Source organism: Eriocheir sinensis, chromosome 2 (genome assembly GCF_024679095.1).
Source record: "Eriocheir sinensis breed Jianghai 21 chromosome 2, ASM2467909v1, whole genome shotgun sequence".
Classification (NCBI taxonomy): Eukaryota; Metazoa; Arthropoda; class Malacostraca; order Decapoda; family Varunidae; genus Eriocheir; species Eriocheir sinensis.
In genome coordinates this window covers 24,875,707-24,896,303 of record NC_066510.1, presented here as the reverse complement: position 1 = coordinate 24,896,303, position 20,597 = coordinate 24,875,707, and the positions used below count along the sequence as shown (strand labels likewise).

The 20,597-nt window shown below is 43.1% G+C and overlaps 1 protein-coding gene across 2 annotated transcripts in view; it reads left to right on the top strand.

Annotated features, from left to right (window-relative positions):
- LOC127001600 (locomotion-related protein Hikaru genki-like) overlaps positions 1-20,597 on the top strand; it is a 150,770-nt gene that overhangs the window by 52,891 nt on the left and 77,282 nt on the right. The window contains exons 1-2 of one of the 2 annotated variants that reach the window (XM_050866412.1): positions 10,294-10,570; positions 17,445-17,550. In XM_050866412.1, coding sequence (XP_050722369.1) covers positions 17,451-17,550 — 100 coding nt within the window. In that variant the 5' untranslated portion in view covers positions 10,294-10,570; positions 17,445-17,450. Of the gene's footprint in view, positions 1-10,293; positions 10,571-17,444; positions 17,551-20,597 lie in introns of those variants that run through there. The other variant, XM_050866404.1, reaches the window with a different exon arrangement.

The window sequence follows — 20,597 nt, the reverse complement described above, 5'->3', positions numbered from 1 at the left end:
GGGGGGGGGGGCATGATTTCCTGCTCTCACCTTTTCTCCGTATCAGCATCCCTATAATGTACACCAAACAGCCGCCGCAGCACAGGTATGGGTTGACTGATTAAATCCATTAGCAGTAGTAACATCATTATTATTATTATTGCTATTATTATTATTATTATTATTATTATTATTATTATTATTATTATTATTATTATTATTATTATTATTATTATTACTATTATTATTATTATTATTATTATTATTATTATTATTATTATTATTATTATTATTATTATAGTATCGACATTTATTGAAAGGCTACACCGTTATTAAATATGAAAGGAAAGCCACTATGCATCTCATATTAGGATTAAATTAATAACCAGTTGCTCGACTGTCCATCTAACAAATTAACTAACCTAATTACTTAGCTACGTGTTAACTGCCTAATTAACTATCTAACTACCTGACTAAATAATAAACTAAATGATGAACGCACTAACTTACTAACAAATTATATATACAAAATAAACAAACAAATAACTGACCATCTAACTAACTAACATACCAACAAACTCTCTATCTTACTTATTTATTTACTACCTAACTAATTAACAAACTACACAGGTATCTAACTTATCCTTAACTAACTGACCGACAGACTGAATGAATAGAGTGACTGACGGACAAGGGAAGCACTAACTAAACAAATACACGAATGAAAAAACACAAACGTCACACGCCTCTTCACACCACCTCTTCACTCACTGTCTGTGTAATCAGCGTGAATGAGCTGATCGCCGCTTCTTTGATCGCTCACCGGCATAATATATTTGATCCCCTTCATAACGTTAAGGTCCATCAGTCATTTTCTATTTTCACTATGTATGCAGAGAGGGAGGGAGAGAGGGTGGGAATGAAGGAGAGAGGGAGGGAAGTGAATGAGCCAGAAGGGAGTGAGGAAGGGAATGATGGAGGGAGTTTAGGAGGGAGGGAATGAGAGTGTGGAAGAAAAGAAGGGAATGAGGGAGAGAGGGAGGGAAGTGAATGAGCCAGAAGGGAGTGAGGAAGGGAATGATGGAGGGAGTTTAGGAGGGAGGGAATGAGAGTGAGGAAGAAAAGAAGGGAATGAGAGAGAGAGGAAGAGAGGAATGGAATGAGACAGTGAGGAAGGGAAGGAAGAAGAGAATAAGCAAGTGAGTGAGTGAGTGAGTGAGTGAGTGAGTGAAAAAAGACATTCCTCCAATATACTCATACAAACTTTGCGAGCTCCCTTACAGTAATTTATATACTCTCTCTCTCTCTCTCTCTCTCTCTCTCTCTCTCTCCTACAATTAAACCCCAAATGGAGCTATTTTTTCACATTCACCTCCCTTCCTTTCCACTCTTTCCCTCCATTTCCCAGTCAACCCTCCCCTCAACCTCCCCGCCTCCCATCCACCCTGTCTCCCCCCCCCAACGCTTCCCCTCCCCCATCACCCACTTGGGATTGGATGACGTCAGTAACTCTGTGACCAATCAGTGCATAGAATTGGATCCTATTCTTGTTCTGGAATTCTATCCAAAATGCGAGTTTCGTTTTGTAATCACTGATCTCTCTCTCTCTCTCTCTCTCTCTCTCTCTCTCTCTCTCTCTCTCTCTCTGTGTTGTACGGTTTCTTGCCTTTCTTTCATCTTTTTAGCTTTTTGTTCGACTGGGTGTTAAAAAAATAAAGCACGTGTATTTTTTTATTGTTTTTTTATTCATTTTTTTCTTCTTTTCTCTTGTTTTGTTTGTTTGTTTTGTTCTGTTTCGAGCGAACGAGTTTCAGCTTAACAGGTCTTTTTTTCCCCTTTTTGCCACTCGTTTAGCCTCGTTCATTCACAATCACTGCAGTGCATGATGTATTGGCAGTGAACTATACTAAAAGGTGAAGGAGAGAGAATAAAAGAGTAAAAAAAAAAAGATTAGCGATAAAATTGATGATAGTTTATTTACGCTTAGTCAAAAATATGTTATTGCTCTTTACGTTTCATGAATAACAAATAAAATAAACGCGAGTGTGAGAGTGTTGAACTTTTATTTAGATTTTCTTTATTATTATTTTATTATCATTATTATCATTATTATTATCATCATCAACAGCAGCAGCATCGACATCATTACCATTATTTTTCCTCGCCGAGAAAGAAGGGCAAGGAGAAGGGATGGGAGGGAAGTAACTGTGAAGGAAGGATTGGTTGGATAAAGAGACGAAAAGGGAGAGAAGGGGGGAGGAAAACAAAGGGAGGAAGAGGAAAACGAGGGAAAGGAAAACGTAGGGATGGGAAAGGAGGGAAAACGAGGGTGAGGGAAAGGAAGGGAAGGGAAGGGAAGGGAAAGGAAGGGAAGGGAAGGGAAGGGAAAGGAAGGGAAGGGAAGGGAAGGGAAGGGAAGGGAAGGGAAGGAAAAGGAAGGGAAGGGAAGGGAAGGGAAGGGAAGGGTAGGGAAGGGAAGGAAGGTAGGAGGAGAAGAAAAGCAAAAGAAAGAGGGCGAATGAAAAGACAGGGAAGAGGAAGGGAGAGAAGAAAAAGGAATGGAAGGAAGGAATGGGGAAAAGAATGGTGGAAGTGAAAAGGAAGGGAAAGGAAGATATAGGGGAACGGAAAGCAAGACAACCAATGGGAAAAAGGGAAAATAAAAAGAAGAAGGACTAAAGATAAGAAAGGAAAAAGAAGAAAGGAAGGAAGGAAGGATGGGAAACCGGAGAGTAGGTCAGGGAGAGGAAGGAAAGAGGCGTTTAGTGTAGGATCCTCTATGAAACCTCCTATAAGAGGGATCAGAGGAAGGTCGTTAGGCCTGAGTGTGTGTGTGTGTGTGTGTGTGTGTGTGTGTGTGTGTGTGTGTGTGTGTGTGTTCTCATCCCCCCCCTCCCTTACAACACGTTGGAGATATGGAAAAGGGTGTTCTGCAAGAGATAAAAGGAAAAGAAGAACAGAGAAAGGAAGAAAACGAAGAAAAAAGATAGGGAGAAGATGAAAAGCCAAGGGGAAAGAAAATAATAGTACAAAGGGAGGAAGAGGAAAAAAAGGAAAGAGAAATGTAGGGATGGGAAAGGAGGGAAAACGAGGGTGAGGGAAGGGAAGGGAAGGGAAGGGAAGGGAAGGTAGGAGAAGAATAGCAAAAGAAAAGAGGGTGGATGAAAAAGAAAAAAGATAGGTGGAGAACTGGACGAGAAAGGGGTAAGGAATAGTACTTTAAAAGGGAGGAAGAAGAAGAAGGAAAAATAGTAGATGGAGAGGTGGAAGGCAAAGGGGTAAAATAATAGTACCTTAAGGGGGAAAAAGGAGGAAAAAAGGAGAAGGAAAGAGGGGAGGAAGAAGAAAAAATGTCGCCTGGAAAAGTGGACGGCAAAAGGCTGAAGAAGAAAAGAAGAACACCTTAAGGGGAGGGAGAAGAATAAAAAAGGTAAATGGGAAAAAAATAGAGAAGTACTTTGAAGAGGAAGGAGGAAAAAAAGGGGATGGAAGAGGGTGAAAGGATAAGGGTGATGAAAAAAAGAAGAACACCTTGAGGGGAAGAAGAAGAAAAAAGGAGGATGGGGAAAGATGGAAGGCAAAGGGTTGAAAAAATAGAGAAGGACTTTGAAGATGAAGGAGGAAAAAAAGGGGAGTGGAAGAGGGTGAAAGGCAAAAAGGGAAAGAAAAGAAAAGAAGAAAGAAAAGATGAAAAAAATAGAGAAATGCTTTGAAGGGGAAGGAGGAAAAAAAGGGGCATGGAAGAGGGTGATAGGCAAAAGGGGAAGAAAAGAAAAGAAGAAAGAAAAGATGAAAAAAATAGAGAAATACTTTGAAGGGGAAGGAGGAAAAAAAGGGGCATGGAAGAGGGTGATAGGCAAAAGGGGAAGAAAAGAAAAGAAGAAAGAAAAGATGAAAAAAATAGAGAAATACTTTGAAGGGGAAGGAGAAAAAAAAGGGGGATAGAACAGGGTGAAAGGCAAAAAGGGAAAGAAAAGAAAAGAAGAAAGAAAAGATGAAAAAAATAGAGAAATACTTTGAAGGGGAAGGAGGAAAAAAAGGGGGGTGGAAGAGGGTGAAAGGCAAAAGGGGAAGAAAAGAAAAGAAGAAAGAAAAGATGAAAAAAATAGAGAAATACTTTGAAGGGGAAGGAAGAAAAAAAGGGGCATGGAAGAGGGTGAAAGGCAAAAGGGGAAGGAGAGAAAAGAAGAAAGAGCAGATGAAAAAAGAACAAAAAGAAAGAGGAGGAGGAGGAGGAGGAGGAAGAGGAGGAGCCCTGGCGTCAAATAGATTGTGGCCGCGAATTCACGTGATGTTCCGTATCTGTCCGGCCCAAAGTTGGAATTATGCAAACCGGAGGCGCGGCGGAATAAAAAGAAGGTACCGCAAAGAAGAAGAAAAAAAGATTAGAGGAGAAGAAAAAAATCAAGCGAAAAGCCTCCCAGCATAACGCGTTAGTCCGGCCTCTCCACCAGACTCGCTGCGTCACTTGACTCATGAATATATTAATACCGTATTCCCACCTTCATAACTTGCTGAGTATTTTGATGAATAAAATTAGACGAAGGTGAAGGGCGCCCGCGGATCTGGTTACGTCCGCCCCCTTCCCCTCAATGCTCCGTTTATGACTCAACCATCCTAAAGCCGCATCTTGGGGGAGCTTCAGACGTGACATTGATGGCTTTTCACCTTCCGTATGGCATCCCTAACTAAACACGTGAGGGGGGGGGCGTTAGGAAGGTGATGTTTGTGTGTGGGGGATTAGGAAGGGTGGTGTTTGTGTGTGTCAGGAGGGGGGAAGTGGTGTTTATATGTGTGGATGTTAGGAGGGGGGCGGGGGAGGGTGTAAGGAGGGGCGATGTGTATGTGGGGGAGGTGTGGTGTTTGTCGGGGGGGGGGGTAAAGAGGGATCTGTGTGTGTGTGTGTGTGTGTGTGTGTGTGTGTGTGTGTGTGTGTGTGTGTGTGTGTGTGAGGAGGAGCTGTGTTTGTGTGTGGAGGGGAGGGCATTGTTTGTGTGTGAGGAGGAGGGCGGTGTTTGAGAGAGGTGGTGTTTGTGTGTTGAGGGGGGGATGTAAGGAGGAGCAGTGTTTGTGTGTGGAGGGTGAGGGGGAAGCGGCGTTGTTTGTGTGTTAGGGTGTAAGGACGGGCGGTGTTCGTGTGGGTGTGGATGTAGAGAGAGGTGGTGTTTGTGTGTGTGTGTGTGTGTTTGTGGGGGATGTAAGGAGGGCCAGTGTTTGTGTGTGTGGGGGGGGGGGAGGAGCGGTGTTTGTGTTAGTTATGAAAACACGTAGGTAAACATACATGGTTTGTGATTAATTAACCGCGCCGTATCGCCTATTACAGGAACCGCACCTCACACAGCGCCGACAACAACGGGAAAACTTACAAGGGCAGCAATAGGGAAAGCAGTAATTAACAACAACAACAACAACAACCATATCACCAACAAAAACAAGAATAACAAACTAACAAACAAGGGAATCAACCAATTACATCACCATCACCACCACAACCTGAAATACCACCACCAACACCAACACCACCACCACCAACAACAACAACATCACAAACAACAACCAAAAAACTAAAAGCCATCCCCAAATATATAAAAAAAAAATACGGCATACGGCACAACGCAAAAAAAAGACCCCCCTAAAAAAAAAAGACCCCCCTAAAAAAAAAGATAATCCTGACGTAAAATATTTAGCAAGGAAATGCATTTGGTTGGCCGGGATCCAGCGTCCATTACGTGTCGTCCAAAATAACCCCGACAGTTAATTCCGACAGTGTATGAGGACCCAAGAGGAGGAGGAGGAGGAGGAGGAGGAGGGAGAGGACGTGGACGAGGAGGGCGGAGCGAGGACGAAGGACGCAGAAAAAGAGAGAGAGAAAGAGGGCAAAGAGTGAGTGGGATAATCAATCGTTTTCCTCATCTCCTCCGACAGTGAATGATGAGGCGGTGGATTAAGAGACGAACGACGAAGACAAGGTTGAGGGAGAAGAGTAAGAGACTGTGAGAAAGGAAGAGTTTGCAAGAGGAGGAGAGGTGGAGCAAACACTAAGGAGAAGGACGAGAAGAAAGAGCGAGAAAGTAAAAACGTGGGACGGGGTCAAAAGGTGGTAGATTTAGAGGCAGATGAGAGGGATGATAAAGAGGAGGAGGAAGACGAGTGAAAAGAAAACGAGGCTGGATAAAAATATAAAAATAGAGAGGATGATAAGGAGAGAAGGAGGACGACCAGGAAAAAGAAAAAGCATCAGAGTATAAACATTGAGAAAGAAGAAAACGCGGATGAGAAAAGGATGCTGATGAGGGAGAAAGAAAAGGTTAAGGGTCAAAGAGAGGAAAGGAGGAGAAAGAAACGGACGACGAGGATGAGAGAAGGATGGAAAGGAGGATGAAAGAAAGGAGGAAGCATCAAAGAGTGGAATGGAAGAGGAAGAAGAGGAGGGCGAGGATGAGAGAAGGATGATAAGGAGGATGAAAGAAAGGAGGAAACATCAAAGAGTGGAATGGAAGAGGAAGAAGAAGAGGAGGAAGAGGATGAGAGAAGGATGATAAGGAGGATGAAAGAAAGGAGGAAGCATCAAAGAGTGAGGAAGAGGAAGAAGAGGAGGACGAGGATGAGAGGAGGAGGATAAGAAGGACGAAAGAAAGGAGGAAACATCAAAGAGTGGAAAGGAAGAGGAGGAAGACGAGGAGGATGACGAGAGAAGAATGATAATGAGATAAAAAAAATAAGGATCAAAGAGGGGAAAGACCAAGGAGGAATAAGAGACGAAGAAGAAGGAGGAGGAGGATGACAAGTAGAGGACGAGAACATGAAGGATAAAAAGGCGATGGATCAAAGAGAGGAAAGGCCAAGGAAGGGGAGGAGGACAAAGCGGAGAAAAAGGAGGAAGATTAAGAGGGAGAGAGGGGGAAAAAAAGTAAAAGGAGGGAGAGAGGGGGCAGAGTGGGACAAGTAGACGGACATTTTCCACTCCTATTCCGCCGGTGGAGTGAGTGGGAGGAGGAGGGAGAGAGAGGAAGAGAGAGGAAGAGAAAGACAGGAAACAATGAGGAGTAAAAGAAAGGGGGAGGGAGAGGGGAAAAAGAAAAAAAAAGGAGTAGGGAAAGGAATGGCACTGAGCAGTCACTTGTTTTCCACTCCCTTTCTCTATACCCATACCTCCCTCCCTACCTCGTACCTCCCTCTCGCTCTTTCCATCCTTCCTTCCTTCCTCTCTCCCCCCCTCACCCCCCCTCACCCTCTCCCCCCACCACCGCCACCATCACCGACGCAGCAATATTCCCTCTACGTAGTTTCGAAGTGGAACGAGTATAGTAAAATTAGTTTCCGCTTTTTGTTTTTATTTTTGGACGCGGATGAGCGATGCGTTTTTCAGGTGTATATTATTTCCGCCTCCCGTGAAGCTTTTAATAGCCGGTGGGTTAAAGATGAATGCGCTGAGACGATGATGGTTCCCCTCCACCTGGGCGAGAGATCAAAGGGCCGGGGCGGGGAGGGAGGGAGGGAAAGTGTTGTACATACAGTGTTTGTCGTGACGCGGTTGGATGTACACCTACACGCCGCGTTGCATCCTGCTTCTCTCTCTCTCTCTCTCTCTCTCTCTCGGAGCCATATATATATAGGAGCACCAATACGTAAACAGAATCACTCAACGCTTTAGTACACTTATTCATGAACTTGTAATCGATTTAGGGAGAGTTTTTAGACGATTAGTAGCAGTTCGTTGGACCGCGTAGGATTGACTCCGAGGCCGTTACTAAATGTCTACGTAAGAGAGAGAGAGAGAGAGAGAGAGAGAGAGAGAGAGAGAGAGAGAGGGAGGAGCATCACCACAGCCCGGCTTCAGTCATTGGTTCAGTCCAGTTCGAATCAGGCTTTGCTTTATTCCCCGGCTGAATTATTGCCCATCAAACCTGACCAATTATCAGATGGAATGCGAGACTGTTTCCCTGTCCATTTGGCGTAAAGTGCGCGTGACGGACAGACGGACAGACAGACAAACGGACGGTTGCTGTGGGGAACGCGCGGGGCCGTGTGATCTGATTTACTTGGACAATCTGGACATTATTATGAAACGCGTTCGTTGTTTGCGGGGTTGGAAAATTATATATGTTCGTTACATACTTTATAATTATCCGTCGCATTTTGGGGCTAACGAGATTTTTATTTTTTTTTATTTCGTTTTTGTTTTTGATCAAGGTCCCTAAGTTTGCCAGTCGGCTGATGTCGTTAAGCCCGTAATTAAGTCGGCGGCTTAAACTTTAGCGGTTGGGTCAGGTGGTGCTGGCAGTGGTGGCGTCGGAGGGGGGTGGGTGGGGATGGTGGTGGTGGTGTCGAGGAAGTGGAGAGAGTTGGGAAAGATGAAGTTGAGGGCGGTAATGGTGGTAGTGATTGTGGTGGTGAAAGAGGTGATGGTGGTGGTGGAAAGGATAATGAAGCTATGAGCGGCAATGGTGGTGGTAATAGTGGTATAGTGGAAGACTTGGAAATGCAGGGGGGGATAATGGAGCTGTGACCGGCAATGGTGGTGGTGGTGGATGAGGGAAGTAAAGCTGGAGTTGAAAGGATGATGAAGTGGGTGATAAGGGTAGTGGTGGCGGTGGAATTAAGGTTAAGCTGGTGGTGGTTGCAGTAATGGATGGTGGTGGTGGTGGTAGAGGTGGTATGGGGATAAGGAGGGGGTAGAGGTGGTGGTCATGGAGTTTATATATAGAAAAAGGTGGTGACTATGAGGCGTAGGTGAGGAATAGGAAGTTGGAGGTGAATAAGAAAGTGGTGGAGGTACACGGAGGTGGTGAGGACGTAATATATAGATAAAAAGATGGAGAGGTTAGGGTGGAGGTACTCGTAAAGTGTGTCAAGGTGAGGTGTGTCCAGGATGTCAAGTTTAAGGGGTCTTGACGTCACCTGTCCGCTGGAGCGTGAACTGTCGAGGGTAAAGACGACGAGGGAGGAGGTAAAAGATGCAGGAGCCATCTCGTGAGCGGCGGCCGGGCTTGCGGGGACGAGCGTGAAATAAGGACACGGTGTTTTATCCCCACCTTATTTAAACCTTGGCTGGCCTGAAAATTTGGGTGGCGGAACGGGTTTAAGATAAATTTTCATGGGGCAAATATTCACATAAAACATTTCCTCCTAAGTTTATGTTGATTTGTATTCTTAAGTAAACCAATCGATGCTTTATTTTTTTCCTTATAGGGGATGTAATAATCATGATAAAATGTATTAGAAGTAACGATAAAGTTTTCTGCTCAGTTAAGACAAATTTCTTCGTATACATGCGGTAGAATATTTCCAAATTTTGTATTAATATTTAGCCTTTAATCAACAAACATTTTTTTTCACTTTCCGTCATAAAGGTGAAGTGTTGAAGTGTTAATAAGGTAAAAGGTTTTAGCGGTAACGATAAAAGTGGGGCTGGCAGCCAGACAGACGTCCGGGCCAGCCACTCCCCGCGACTCGCAAAGGCCAAGCCAGTGGATGTGACACTCGGTTAATTATGTTCATCCTGCCGGATAATTGCTGCTCTTTCCCCATTACGCGGGAAAAAAAACTCATCGCTTCGAATTTATTTGCGACAAGTGCTTGATAATTAGAAACGACATTTGTATATGGATGGTTTGTTAGGAGTTTGGAAATTGAAAAAGGACACTCGTATATAAACTGTTTGTTTCCGCGTTTTGCAAATCTCTAAATAAAACTGAATTCATAGTTTATCCATAATCCATGCTTTTTTTTAAGTCCTTCCGTAATTACGTGCGTGGTCCCAACCATGCTAAGTTTTGAATATGTACATGTGAATACGTTTTAATTTTTACTATTCACCGGTGAGATGAGAGAGGGGGAGATAAAAATATTAAAAAAAAAAAACGTCCCTAAATGGCGCCATTGAACTCTCTCCATCATTTTCCAAGCTTGTGATTTGCTCTTTGAACTCTACACGCACGCTTGTAAAGTTTTCAAAGTCCTCATTCCATATCTGTCATTCCATATGCAGTAAATAAATTCGTGCATGCCGGTCATTTTCCCCGTCACCTCCACGCAGCGATATTCATTGTAATTTATGCTGGCGAGGCTTTTCCTCTTCAGCGCGCCGCCCCGCACCGCCGAGCAGGGCTGCCAACACACCACCCCCTCACTGCCATTATTTTCCGGCCTCCCTCCTCCCGGAAACCATTATTCCGACATCAAGCTGTATCACGTTTAGAGCCGCCAGGGAATATACCAGGACACATAACTCCTTGCGTAAACTAGGAAAAGGGAAGAAACTACTGAAAAAGAGCAATTTACGTGAGGTTGGCGAATGTTTGTTTACATTTTTGATCGGAGAGGAACACTGGCGGCGGGTTGGACACTCGCTCGTCTTCCACTTGGGTAATCCGTCACTACACCGGCTAAAAGAATACTAGCAGGCGACATTCCGCGTCCCAGAGCCTCCATTCACACGTGGGCTGCGACAACGAGAGCTGCAGAGCCTTCAAACATTGGATTTCGGCGGAGACCGAGGATGAGCGGCGCCGAGCGTGTTGCCTTGTTATTGTATCCTCCGCGGCGGGCAGCGGGGCGGGGCGGGGCTGACTGACGCAAACCTTGGCTGGTGAGCATTTTATTTTTGCTTTCCTTTCTCTCAGTGCTGTGTTGGCGTGACGTGGGGAAATGGAAGTTGGTTTATATATATCTTAGTTTATTTATATGGGATGTTTTATTAAGTTTCGCCCAGGGTTGGAAGGGCAGGTAGCCTAATGGTTAGTACTTTTTCCTCCCTTTTTCTTCAGTGCTGTGTTTTCTTGACGCAGGGAATAGGAAGTAGATCTATATTATGTCCAGCTTTCTATTTACGGGATGTTAAATTAAGTTTCTCCTGGGGTTGTAAGTGCAGGCAATGTTTAGTGCTTATAGGAGTCTGGCGCGCTTGCAGTTTTATTCCTCCATTTTTCTTCAATGCTGTCTATGCTGGCGTGACGTAAGGAAATGAAAATTGAGTTTTATACCCTTGCTTTTGTTTATGGAATGTTATAGTTTCGCCTGGGGTTCCAAGTGCAGCTACATATAACGGTCGGTGGCGCTAAGAGACTGGCAGGCATGTAGTTACTCAGTTTCCATTCGTCTGTTAATTTAAGAACACGCCGTAGTAGGCTAAATAGTCACTTCACTGCGTTACGAAGCTCACCGAGTCGTCCTTTTGATGTTATATGTAAAACGTATCGTACCAAACCAACGTGTCTTTTAAATTTTGGGAGTTTTGTTTTTTAGTTTCCATTCGTTTGTTAATTCAAGAACACGGTGCCATAAGAACATAAGAACATAAGAACGTAAGGAGTCTGCAAGAGGCCGGTTGGCCTATACAAGGCAGCTCCTGTACACTCAACCCCACCTTGCCTCACCATCCATGGTTTTATCTAACCTCTTCTGGAATGTATCTTTGTTATTGGCACCCACAACATGGCTTCCAAGCCTGTTCCATTCGTCCACCACTCTAGTGGTGAACCAATTCTTGCCTATATCTTTGTTGAATCTGAATTTGTCTAACTTAAAACCATTGCCACGCGTCCTACCTGGCTCTTTCACTCTCAAAATTTTATTGACATCCCCTTTATTAAATCCCTTCATCCATTTATAAACTTCGATCAAGTCTCCTCGCAACCTTCGCCTTTCTAGAGAGTGTAGCTTTAACTGCTTCAGCCTGTCTTCATAAGCCACTTCACTGCGGCACTTGAGGCCAGAGATTCGTTCGTTTGATGTAATGTGCAAAACGTATCGTACCAAAACACTAGTCTATATTGATATTAAGAGTTTATTTTTAATCTGCATTCACTTGTTAATATAAAAAAAAAAACGTTGCTGTAAGTAAATGAGCCACTTCACCGCGTCACTTGAGACCAGAGAGTCGTCGTTTTGATGTAATATTCAAAATGTATCACTCCAAACACGAGCCTGTATTAATTTCAGGACTATAATTTTTTTTTTATGTTTCCATTCGTTTGTTAAAACACGGTACCGTAAGTAAATGAGCCACTTTACGGCGTTACTTGTAGCTAGAGTCGTCCTTTTGATGCTATATTCAAATTGTATCGTACCAAAACACGAGTCAGTATTAATTTTAGGAGTTTATTTTTTAGTATCCTTTCGTCTGTAATTAAGTAAATGAGGCACTTCACTGCGTCACTTGAGGCCAGACAGTCGCTCATTTGATGTAATATGCAAAACGCATCGTACCCAAACACGAGTCTGTATTAATTTTACGAGTTTATTACTCGGCTGCTTTTTAGTGAACCAACGAACGCGTATACAAAGCCTGCTATTACTCACGGTGCCCCTTTGAACCCTCGCCCGGCGCTCTTTACAACTATATTAGTTTTTCTTTTGTTGTTGCTTTTTTTTTTGTTTGCTTTTTGTTTTCATTTTTACCGGCCTTTGTGAAGCGTGACTGCTCCGACGTAGACATTCACACACAGTCCCGCAGAGAAGCGTAATGATTCACCCTTTCACCAGCGCATCTCTAATTGTTTCTCTCCTCGGGAAAGTGGAGTTCCTCAGCTGGCGTATAAGGGATAGTAATAATATTCATGTGCGTTTCCCAGAGCTTCGTGAAATGGAGCCGCAGGCCGTCTTCACTTGGCTCTGTGAATATTCCGTGAGGACCAAAATCATAATGTCTTCGAGTTGAATGCAGGGCGGCGGCGTTCACTCGGGCCGCACAAAGACCTGCTCCGACATTACTTAACTCGGGAATATATTTAGTGGAAGACATCAGAAGGCCCCGAGGCGCACCCTAACCCCCCTCACCCACCCGCCCGCCCACCCACCGCTACCAAGTTTGATGATATTAACTGAGAGGGACGTTGAACCTGCATGTGTTGGGGACGGAGGCGTTGGGTGTTACGTGTGTAAAAAAAAAAGTCTTACCTAATATTTTTCTTTTCCTCCCACACTATAATTACAGCTTCACAAAATTTAATCTTTTAGTCCGTGTGGTAAATTAAGAACCATGCCACCTGCTTAGACACTTATAATCTCAAACTTTTAATTGAAGTAGAGATTGCTTCATTTCATCACGGTGACGAATAGTTTTTTTGTTTTTTTTTTAAGGAGGAAAAAGTTAAGTGTTGAGTTTATGCCAAATCCTTTCGACAGTACAACTCTCCCTGGCGTCGCGGCGTGCTCGTGGGGCCGCCAGAAGCACGATGCCTCCCGCGCCTGCAGAAACCCAAATTGAAAAGCCATCAATTCTTCAGCCCCACAATTTAAAGGCGAAGAGATGTGCCGTTTCAGTATTGCGTCCGGACGAGAAACATCTGCATACGCGGCGTCGTGAGGAAGGAACAGAGGATAGTAGAAAAAATCATAAATGCATGTAAGAAAATAAGTTAACATAGAGAAGAAATAAATGAATGAGTAAAGAGAGGTAGGCATACGCGGCGTTGTGAGGCAGAAATAGGGGACGGGAGGAAAAATCGTAAATGAAGGTAAACAAATAAGTAAACAAGGAAAATAAATAAATAAATAAAAAGCAAAGGGAGGTGGGCAGAGGTAGAGGGAGTTAGTCGTTAGGGGACGGGAGAAAAAAAACGTAAATTCAGGTAAAAAAAAAAAAAGGTAAATAAAGAGAATAAATTAATAAGCAAAGCGAGGTAGACGAAAATGTAAAAAAAATAATATAGCAGCAGTATAACGAGAACTCATCCTAACGAGGAGAAAGTTGATTATGAAGAGTGAATTTATATCTATGAAAAAAATAACGTTTATACACTACAACACAGCAACGGCAACCTACGCAACACAACCATACACCTTAACCATACATCATAATACACACCATCACGATAGAATACGCATTACAGTGACTACACCATCACCTATAATACAACAAAAGTAAAATCAACATCATTACTTACTATATACACCATAAGAAGATATAAACAATAAAAACAGAAATACACCTTTGTACCCACTTAACCTTCACCAAGAGTAGAACAATAGGATTTTTTTTTATCATATTCTTAGTACCGTCGTTACTTTTCGATGTGTGTGTGTGTGTGTGTGTGTGTGTGTGTGTGTGTGTGTGTGTGTGTGTGTGTGTGTGTGTTTACTAAATTCATCATAGTAACATATACACAATAGGATCAAGACACACACACATCGTACCCAGTTTATCACACCACTACACCGCGTATCCATTTTAGCACCATGTATACTCTATATAACACCGGGTATAGCTCTACAACTCAACTCCAGATATACGTACACACTAACACCACCTGCGCCATAACACCTTCACTTCCTGCCTCAATAAATCCCTCAGCCCTGCAGCCAACAGCAGTTTGAAAAAAATAAATAAAATGTTTTGATATATAAATTTTGCCGGTCCTGATTTTCATAGCAAAACCTTTAAACTTTGTCGAAATATTTTTTGTAGGTTTTTTTTTCTCATATTTTTAGTACCATCGTTACTTTTAGATATATATATGTGTGTGTGTGTGTGTGTGTGTGTGTGTGTGTGTGTGTGTGTGTGTGTGTGTGTGTGTGTATGGTTTCCCGGGATTTACGTCTGTTAAATTGCTTTTGTTTTGAGTCTAACGGTTGTTGATAAGTTGCACACACACACACACACACACACACACACACACAGGGTAGTTAGCTCGGTGTTAGCATTCATAATCTGTGTCCTAATCAAGGCATTTAGTCTCGTCACATTTTTGATTCCTCTTTTTTCCTCACTATTTTTATCAATGTATTTAAACAGGCAATTAAAACGTGTGGTAATGAGAGGTAAATATTCTGAAACGCGAGACATGAGCCGTAATTACTAATCTTTTTCGTGGAATAGGAAAAAACTAAAAGCCTGCTACTAATGTGTGTGTGTGTGTGTGTGTGTGTGTGTGTGTGTGTGTGTGTGTGTGGTGACAGCTTTAGACAACTGATACATTGTCCTCTCTCTATTCATGTTTATTGTTATACCCAATTGAATTTATTTATTTCCCTCTTTTGTTTTTTCTGTTTTCTCTCCTTTGTTAACTCTTTTGATCCCATACTTTTTTTCTCTCACTCCCTCTCTCCCTCTCTCCACCTCTCTCTTTTCCCCTCTTCTCGATTCCTCTCTTCTTATTTCAAATCATTCCCTTTCCTCTTCTCTCCTCTCGTCTTTCCTATCCTCCTTTCTTCTTTAAAACTGTCTCTTCTCTTTTCCTCTCCTCCTACTTCAAATCATCCTCTTTCCTCTTCTCTCCTCTTTCCTTTTCTCCTCCTCTCTCTAACATCGTCTTCTCTTCTCTCCTCTTACTGCAAATCATCCTCTTTACCTTTCTCTCTCCTCTCGTCTCCTTTTCTCCTCTCCTCTTCTCTAACATCGTCCAAATAATTTCCCTCTTCCTTCAAATTAATCTTTTTCCTCTTCTCTCCTCTCGTATTTCCTGTCCTCCCTTATCTAACATCGTCTCCTCTCCTCTCCTATTATTTCAAACCATCCCCTTTTCTCATTTCTCCTCTCGTCTCCTTTTCTCCTTCTTATGACATCGTCCAAATCATTTTCCTCTCCAGAGAACCTTCGCCTCGCCACGATCCATCCATCCCCATTAATTTCTACGTCATTTCTTATCTCCCGTCACCCCTAAAATCCTCTTATCACCACCGCTTAATCCTTTCCACCCATCTTCATTCCATCTTCTTCGTCTCCTTCTCCCATATTTCCTCAGTCTCTCGTGTAATATTTCTTTTTGTCTTTTTTTTTACTATTGACGTGATGACCCTTCAGTTTTTTTTGTTTTTTTTCTTCCTTTCTATGTATCATCTCATTCAGTTTCATTTCAATCACTTTCATCTTCTCTTGTGTCTTAGTTTTGTATGTGTAATTAGACTTCTTTTTATGGTTTCTTTATCTCCCTCTTCCTCCTCCTCCTCCTCATTCCTGTTCTTCTCTTCCTCCTCCTTCTCACTGTCCTTGTAACTGATCCCTCTCTGTAGTCTAACCCCCTCCTCCTCCTCCTTCAAGCTAACTTACCTCCATCTCTCCTCCTCCTCCTCCTCCTCCTCCTCCTCTTCCTCCTGCTCCTACTTTTCCTCATCCCTCTCCTTCTCCTTTTCTTATCCTTCTGGCCTTCATCCTCCTCCTCCTCCTCCTCCTCCAGCGCAGTAACTCATCTCCACCCCCTTCTCTCGCTCCCTCCAGCCTCTCCCTTCTTCCCACTAACTTATTTCCTCCTCTTCCTCCTCCTCCTCCTCCTCCTCTTCCTCCTTCTCCTCCTCCTCCTCTCAGCCACTAACTTATCTCTCCTTCCAACCCGTCCCTCTCCTCCTCCCCGGCCCTAACTCATCTCCCTCCCCAGCCTATCCTCTCCTTCTCCCCACGCCGACTCATCTCCCTCTCTCCAGCCTCTTCATTGTCTTCCTCCTCCCGCGTATTAATTAGTTTTCCTCTTTACCGCCTCTCTCTCTCTCTCTCTCTCTCTCTCTCTCTCTCTCTCTCTCTCTCTCTCTCTCTCTCTCTCTCTCTCTCTCTCTCTCTCTCTCTCTCTCTCTCTCTCTCTCTCTCTCTCTCTCTCTCTCTCTCTCTCTCTCTCTCTCTCTCTCTCTCTCTCTCTCTCTCTCTCTCTCTCCACCCCCCCCTTGTTGTTTTCATTTCCCATTTCTCACAAGTTCTCCATAATTTACTTTTTTTTTTTTACTGCATGCTACACAAGTTTTCCTCTGTAGCTCTCTCTCTTTCCCTTTTGTTCATTTCTTCGCTTCCTTTCTGTATTTACTTTTTTTCCTTCATCCTAAACAAAATTTTCCTTTATGCCTTTATCTTACCCTTGTTGCTTTCTTCCTTCCTTTCTATCTATATTTCTTTCTCCCTCTTTCTTTCTCTCATTTGTCTCCAATTGTATGTTGTCCTTATTTTCTATCTCCTTCCATCTTTCCATCTCACGAAATATTTCTGATGTTTTTCCTCATATTCTTCCTCCTTATCCTCCCTTCCTCCATACCTTCCCTCCTTCCCTCTCTCCCTCATACAAGTTTCCCATCGTCTCCTCTCCCTCCTTCAGGATCTCCCTCTTCATCTTCATTTTCTCTCCTACTCCATGTCCTTCGTTCCTTCCTTCCTTCTCTTCATTCTTCCTTCCCTCTCTCCCATCGTCTTCTGTCCCTTTTCAACATCTCCCTCCTCACCTCCATCTTCTTCTGCCTCTCCTGTCTTCTCTCACTTGTCCTTCCATCCTCTCCTTTCTTCACTCTTCCCTCCCTCCTTCCCTCCTCACTATCTGTATCTCATGTCTTTCTTCCTCACTTGTCTTTCTCCTCTGTTATTCCTTCTCTTCACTCTTCCTTCCCTCCCTCCACGCTATCCGTACTTCGTCTTTCTCTTTGATATGTTCTTCCTTCCTTCTCTTCACTCTTCCTTCACTCCCACCTTCCTTTCCTCACATGTCCTCTTTACTCTCCTCTTCCTTCCCTGCCTCCCAACTAACCTCCATCGTATTCTCCCCCCGCAGGAAGTCATGTTCATGGGAGTGGTGGGTCCCTACGACGAGAAGCGAGTGTGCAAGATTAAGTGCGTTTCTGGCCGATGGGTGGGGCCCCTCTGTTCGCTGGAGCACGGTGAGTGTGTTGCCGTGTTCTTGTTTTGGGTTGAGGGAGAGGAGGAGGAGGAAGCTGAAGGCATGCAGAGGAGTTGGTGTAGGACGAGGGAAAGGTTAGAAAAGGCTTGAATTTATGTGCGTGTTTTGTGTTGTTGTATTGAGGGGATGTGTGTTGTAGATTAATTGGTATGCTTTTCTGTTGAGTGCAAGAGGAAGGAGAAGGCAGAGAAGTTGGTGTAGGACGAGGGAAAGGTTAGATGAGGCTTGAATTTATGTGTGTTTTGTGTTCTTGTATTGAGGGGATGAGTGTTGTAGGTTAATTGGTATGCTTTTCTATTGAGTGAAAGAGGAAGGAGAAGGCAGATAAGTTGGTGTAGGACGAGGGAAAGGTTAGATAAGGCTTGAATTTATGTGTTTTTAATCTCGTGTTATACTGAGGGGAAGGTTGTGTGTTGTGTGTGTTCTTGTGTTGACGGGAAAAAGGAAGGAGAAGATCGAGGAGTTGGTGTAGGTTGGCGGAAAGGTTAAGTAATGTTAATGTTTATGTGTGTTAGCGTGTGTTTCGTTGTGTTTAATGAATGAAGGAAAGGTTAAGTAGGGCTTACGCTTATCGAGTCATTGTGATGTTCATGGAAAGAAAGAAGAAAGAGAAGCAGCAGAAACATGAGAGGAAGGCTGATTAGAGCTTAACTATATATGCTTATTTTTTTTTTTTTTACAGCAGAGGAAACAACTCAAGGGCAAAAAAAAAAGGAAACTAATGAAAAAAAAAAAAAAGCCCGCTACTCGCTGTTCCTATAAAAGATTTCAGAGGAGTTGCCGAAAGATAGGTCATTTCGGGAGGAGAGGTGTTGTGGTATTAGTACTGCTTGAAAATAGGGAAGAGAAGGAAGAGGAGAAGGACGAAGCACAAGTATGAAAATAAGCTTAGAGAGAAATTGAGTTCGTAATCGTGTGTTGGTATTTGTTTTATGTTGAGTCGTGCTATGTTGTTTTCTGGAAAGTACGTCAGAGGGTGAGTAAGAGAAAAAGGAGGAGGAGGAGGAGGAGGAAGAAGAGCAGGAGGACGAGGTACTATAGTATGATAATAAGGATGAAGAGAAAGTGAGTTCGTAAGCGTGTGTTGATATTTGTTTTATACTGACTCGTGTTATGTTGTTCCTGGAAAGTACGTTAGAGGGTGAGTAAGAGAAAAAGAAGGAGGAGGAGGAGGAGGAGGAGGAAGATGAAGAGAACGAGGGGGAGAGGAGGGGAGGAGGAGGAGAGGGAGGAAATCAATCAGGGCACATACACAAGGGGAGATTGCATGCAGCGATTACAGGGAGGATTAATCATGCACTGGAGAGCGTTCGGTAATTAGTTAATGACCCAAGGGAACGAAGACATAGGAAAGGAAAAGAAAGGAACGAGGGAAGGAAGAAACGGAGGGGGAAAAAAGTCTCTCGAATTATACTTCAATTAATGGAAACGAAGAGAAAAAGGAAAGAGATAGAATATAATGAAAAAAAGTTCAATAGATTAAGTTAAGAAGTGAAAGAAGAAGATTAATGACTTTCTGTGGGTATTCTCTCTCTCTCTCTCTCTCTCTCTCTCTCTCTCTCTCTCTCTCTCTCTCTCTCTCTCTCTCTCTCTCTCTCTCTCTCTCTCTCTCTCTCTCTCTCTCTCTCTCTCTCTCTCTCTCTCTCTCTCTCTCTCTCTCTCTCTCTCTCTCTCTCTCAGGCATTCAAAAGTGTGTGTGTGTGTGTGTGTGTGTGCGTAAGTACGTGTTTAATCCCCCCCATGTTCACTTCTACTTTTTTGTTGTCCTACGGGGATGGATAATGAACTTGAATAATTAACTCTCTCTCTCTCTCTCTCTCTCTCTCTCTCTCTCTCTCTCTCTCTTATTTCCTTTAAGGCATGTACTATCATCCAGAGAGAGAGAGAGAGAGAGTGAGTGTGTGCAAACGAAGAAGCACAAGGGATATCAAGAATCCTCCCGGCTGATTGGCTAAACCTGATGGTGGCAGCAATACCCTTAGCCAATCAGTGGGCAAGCAATTGTGTTAGATTCCATCCAGACGTACGAACTCACATACACACGATACGATCCCTTCCATACGATACTCTCTCCCTTTGCGAAGTTTCCACCGAGAGAGATTAAGAAAAAAGACATTGAAAAAAGGATGGATGTAAAAGGGGAGGGGAAGGAGGCAAAGGAAAGAGTATTAATGGGAAGAAAGGGAGAGCGAGGGAGGATGAGTTAGGGATTAAAAAAGCAAGATTGATTAAGGCGGAGGTTGGGCAGGTGGAGGTAAACAGGCGGAAGGTGAGCGGCAAAAGGTAAAGGAAATTAGGGGCAGAGTATTAGAGAGTGAAAGTGAGAGAGGGAGGGAGAAAGAGAGAGAGGAAGGAAATAACAAAGAAGTGATGTTGCAGGAAATGGACGTGTGAAAATTGGAATGACAAATTGTATTAGGAAATAAATTGAAGGGAAGAGATAGTAAAGAAAAAGAAGACCAAAGGCAGAGTGTAAATGATGCAAACGAAGAGAAAAAATAAAAAGAGTAAGGAACCAGAAAATGAAAATGCAGGAAAGGTAAATGTGAAAATTGAAATGACAAACTGTAATAGGAAAGAGTATGAGAGAAAAAGAGAGTAAAGAGAAAGAGAGCAAGGTCTAAATGATTCTTTTTTTTTCTTTTTTTACAACAAAGGAGGCAGCTCAAGGGCACAAAAAAAAAACAATAATAAAAAAAAGCCCGCTAATCGCTGCTCCCATTCTGATGATGAAACGGAGAGAAAAAAAAGAAAGAAGAGAAAGTGATGATGTAAGGAAGGAAACATAGACTCCGTATCTGTGACGGGTGTCGGCGGAACTGCATAAATATTAGGCGGGCAAACTCGCAAAAAAAAAAAAAAGGCGTCCTGACTTTATTTTTTCTACCTACCCTCACCAACTTTTGTATGTAGCCCCCAACTGGTAATGTGCATCTACCCATGAAGTCACATTTTCATTTCAGTTTGTTTTAGTATCAAAAAGATAAACAAAAACCTTAAGCACCGCTTAAACACAACACTAACATC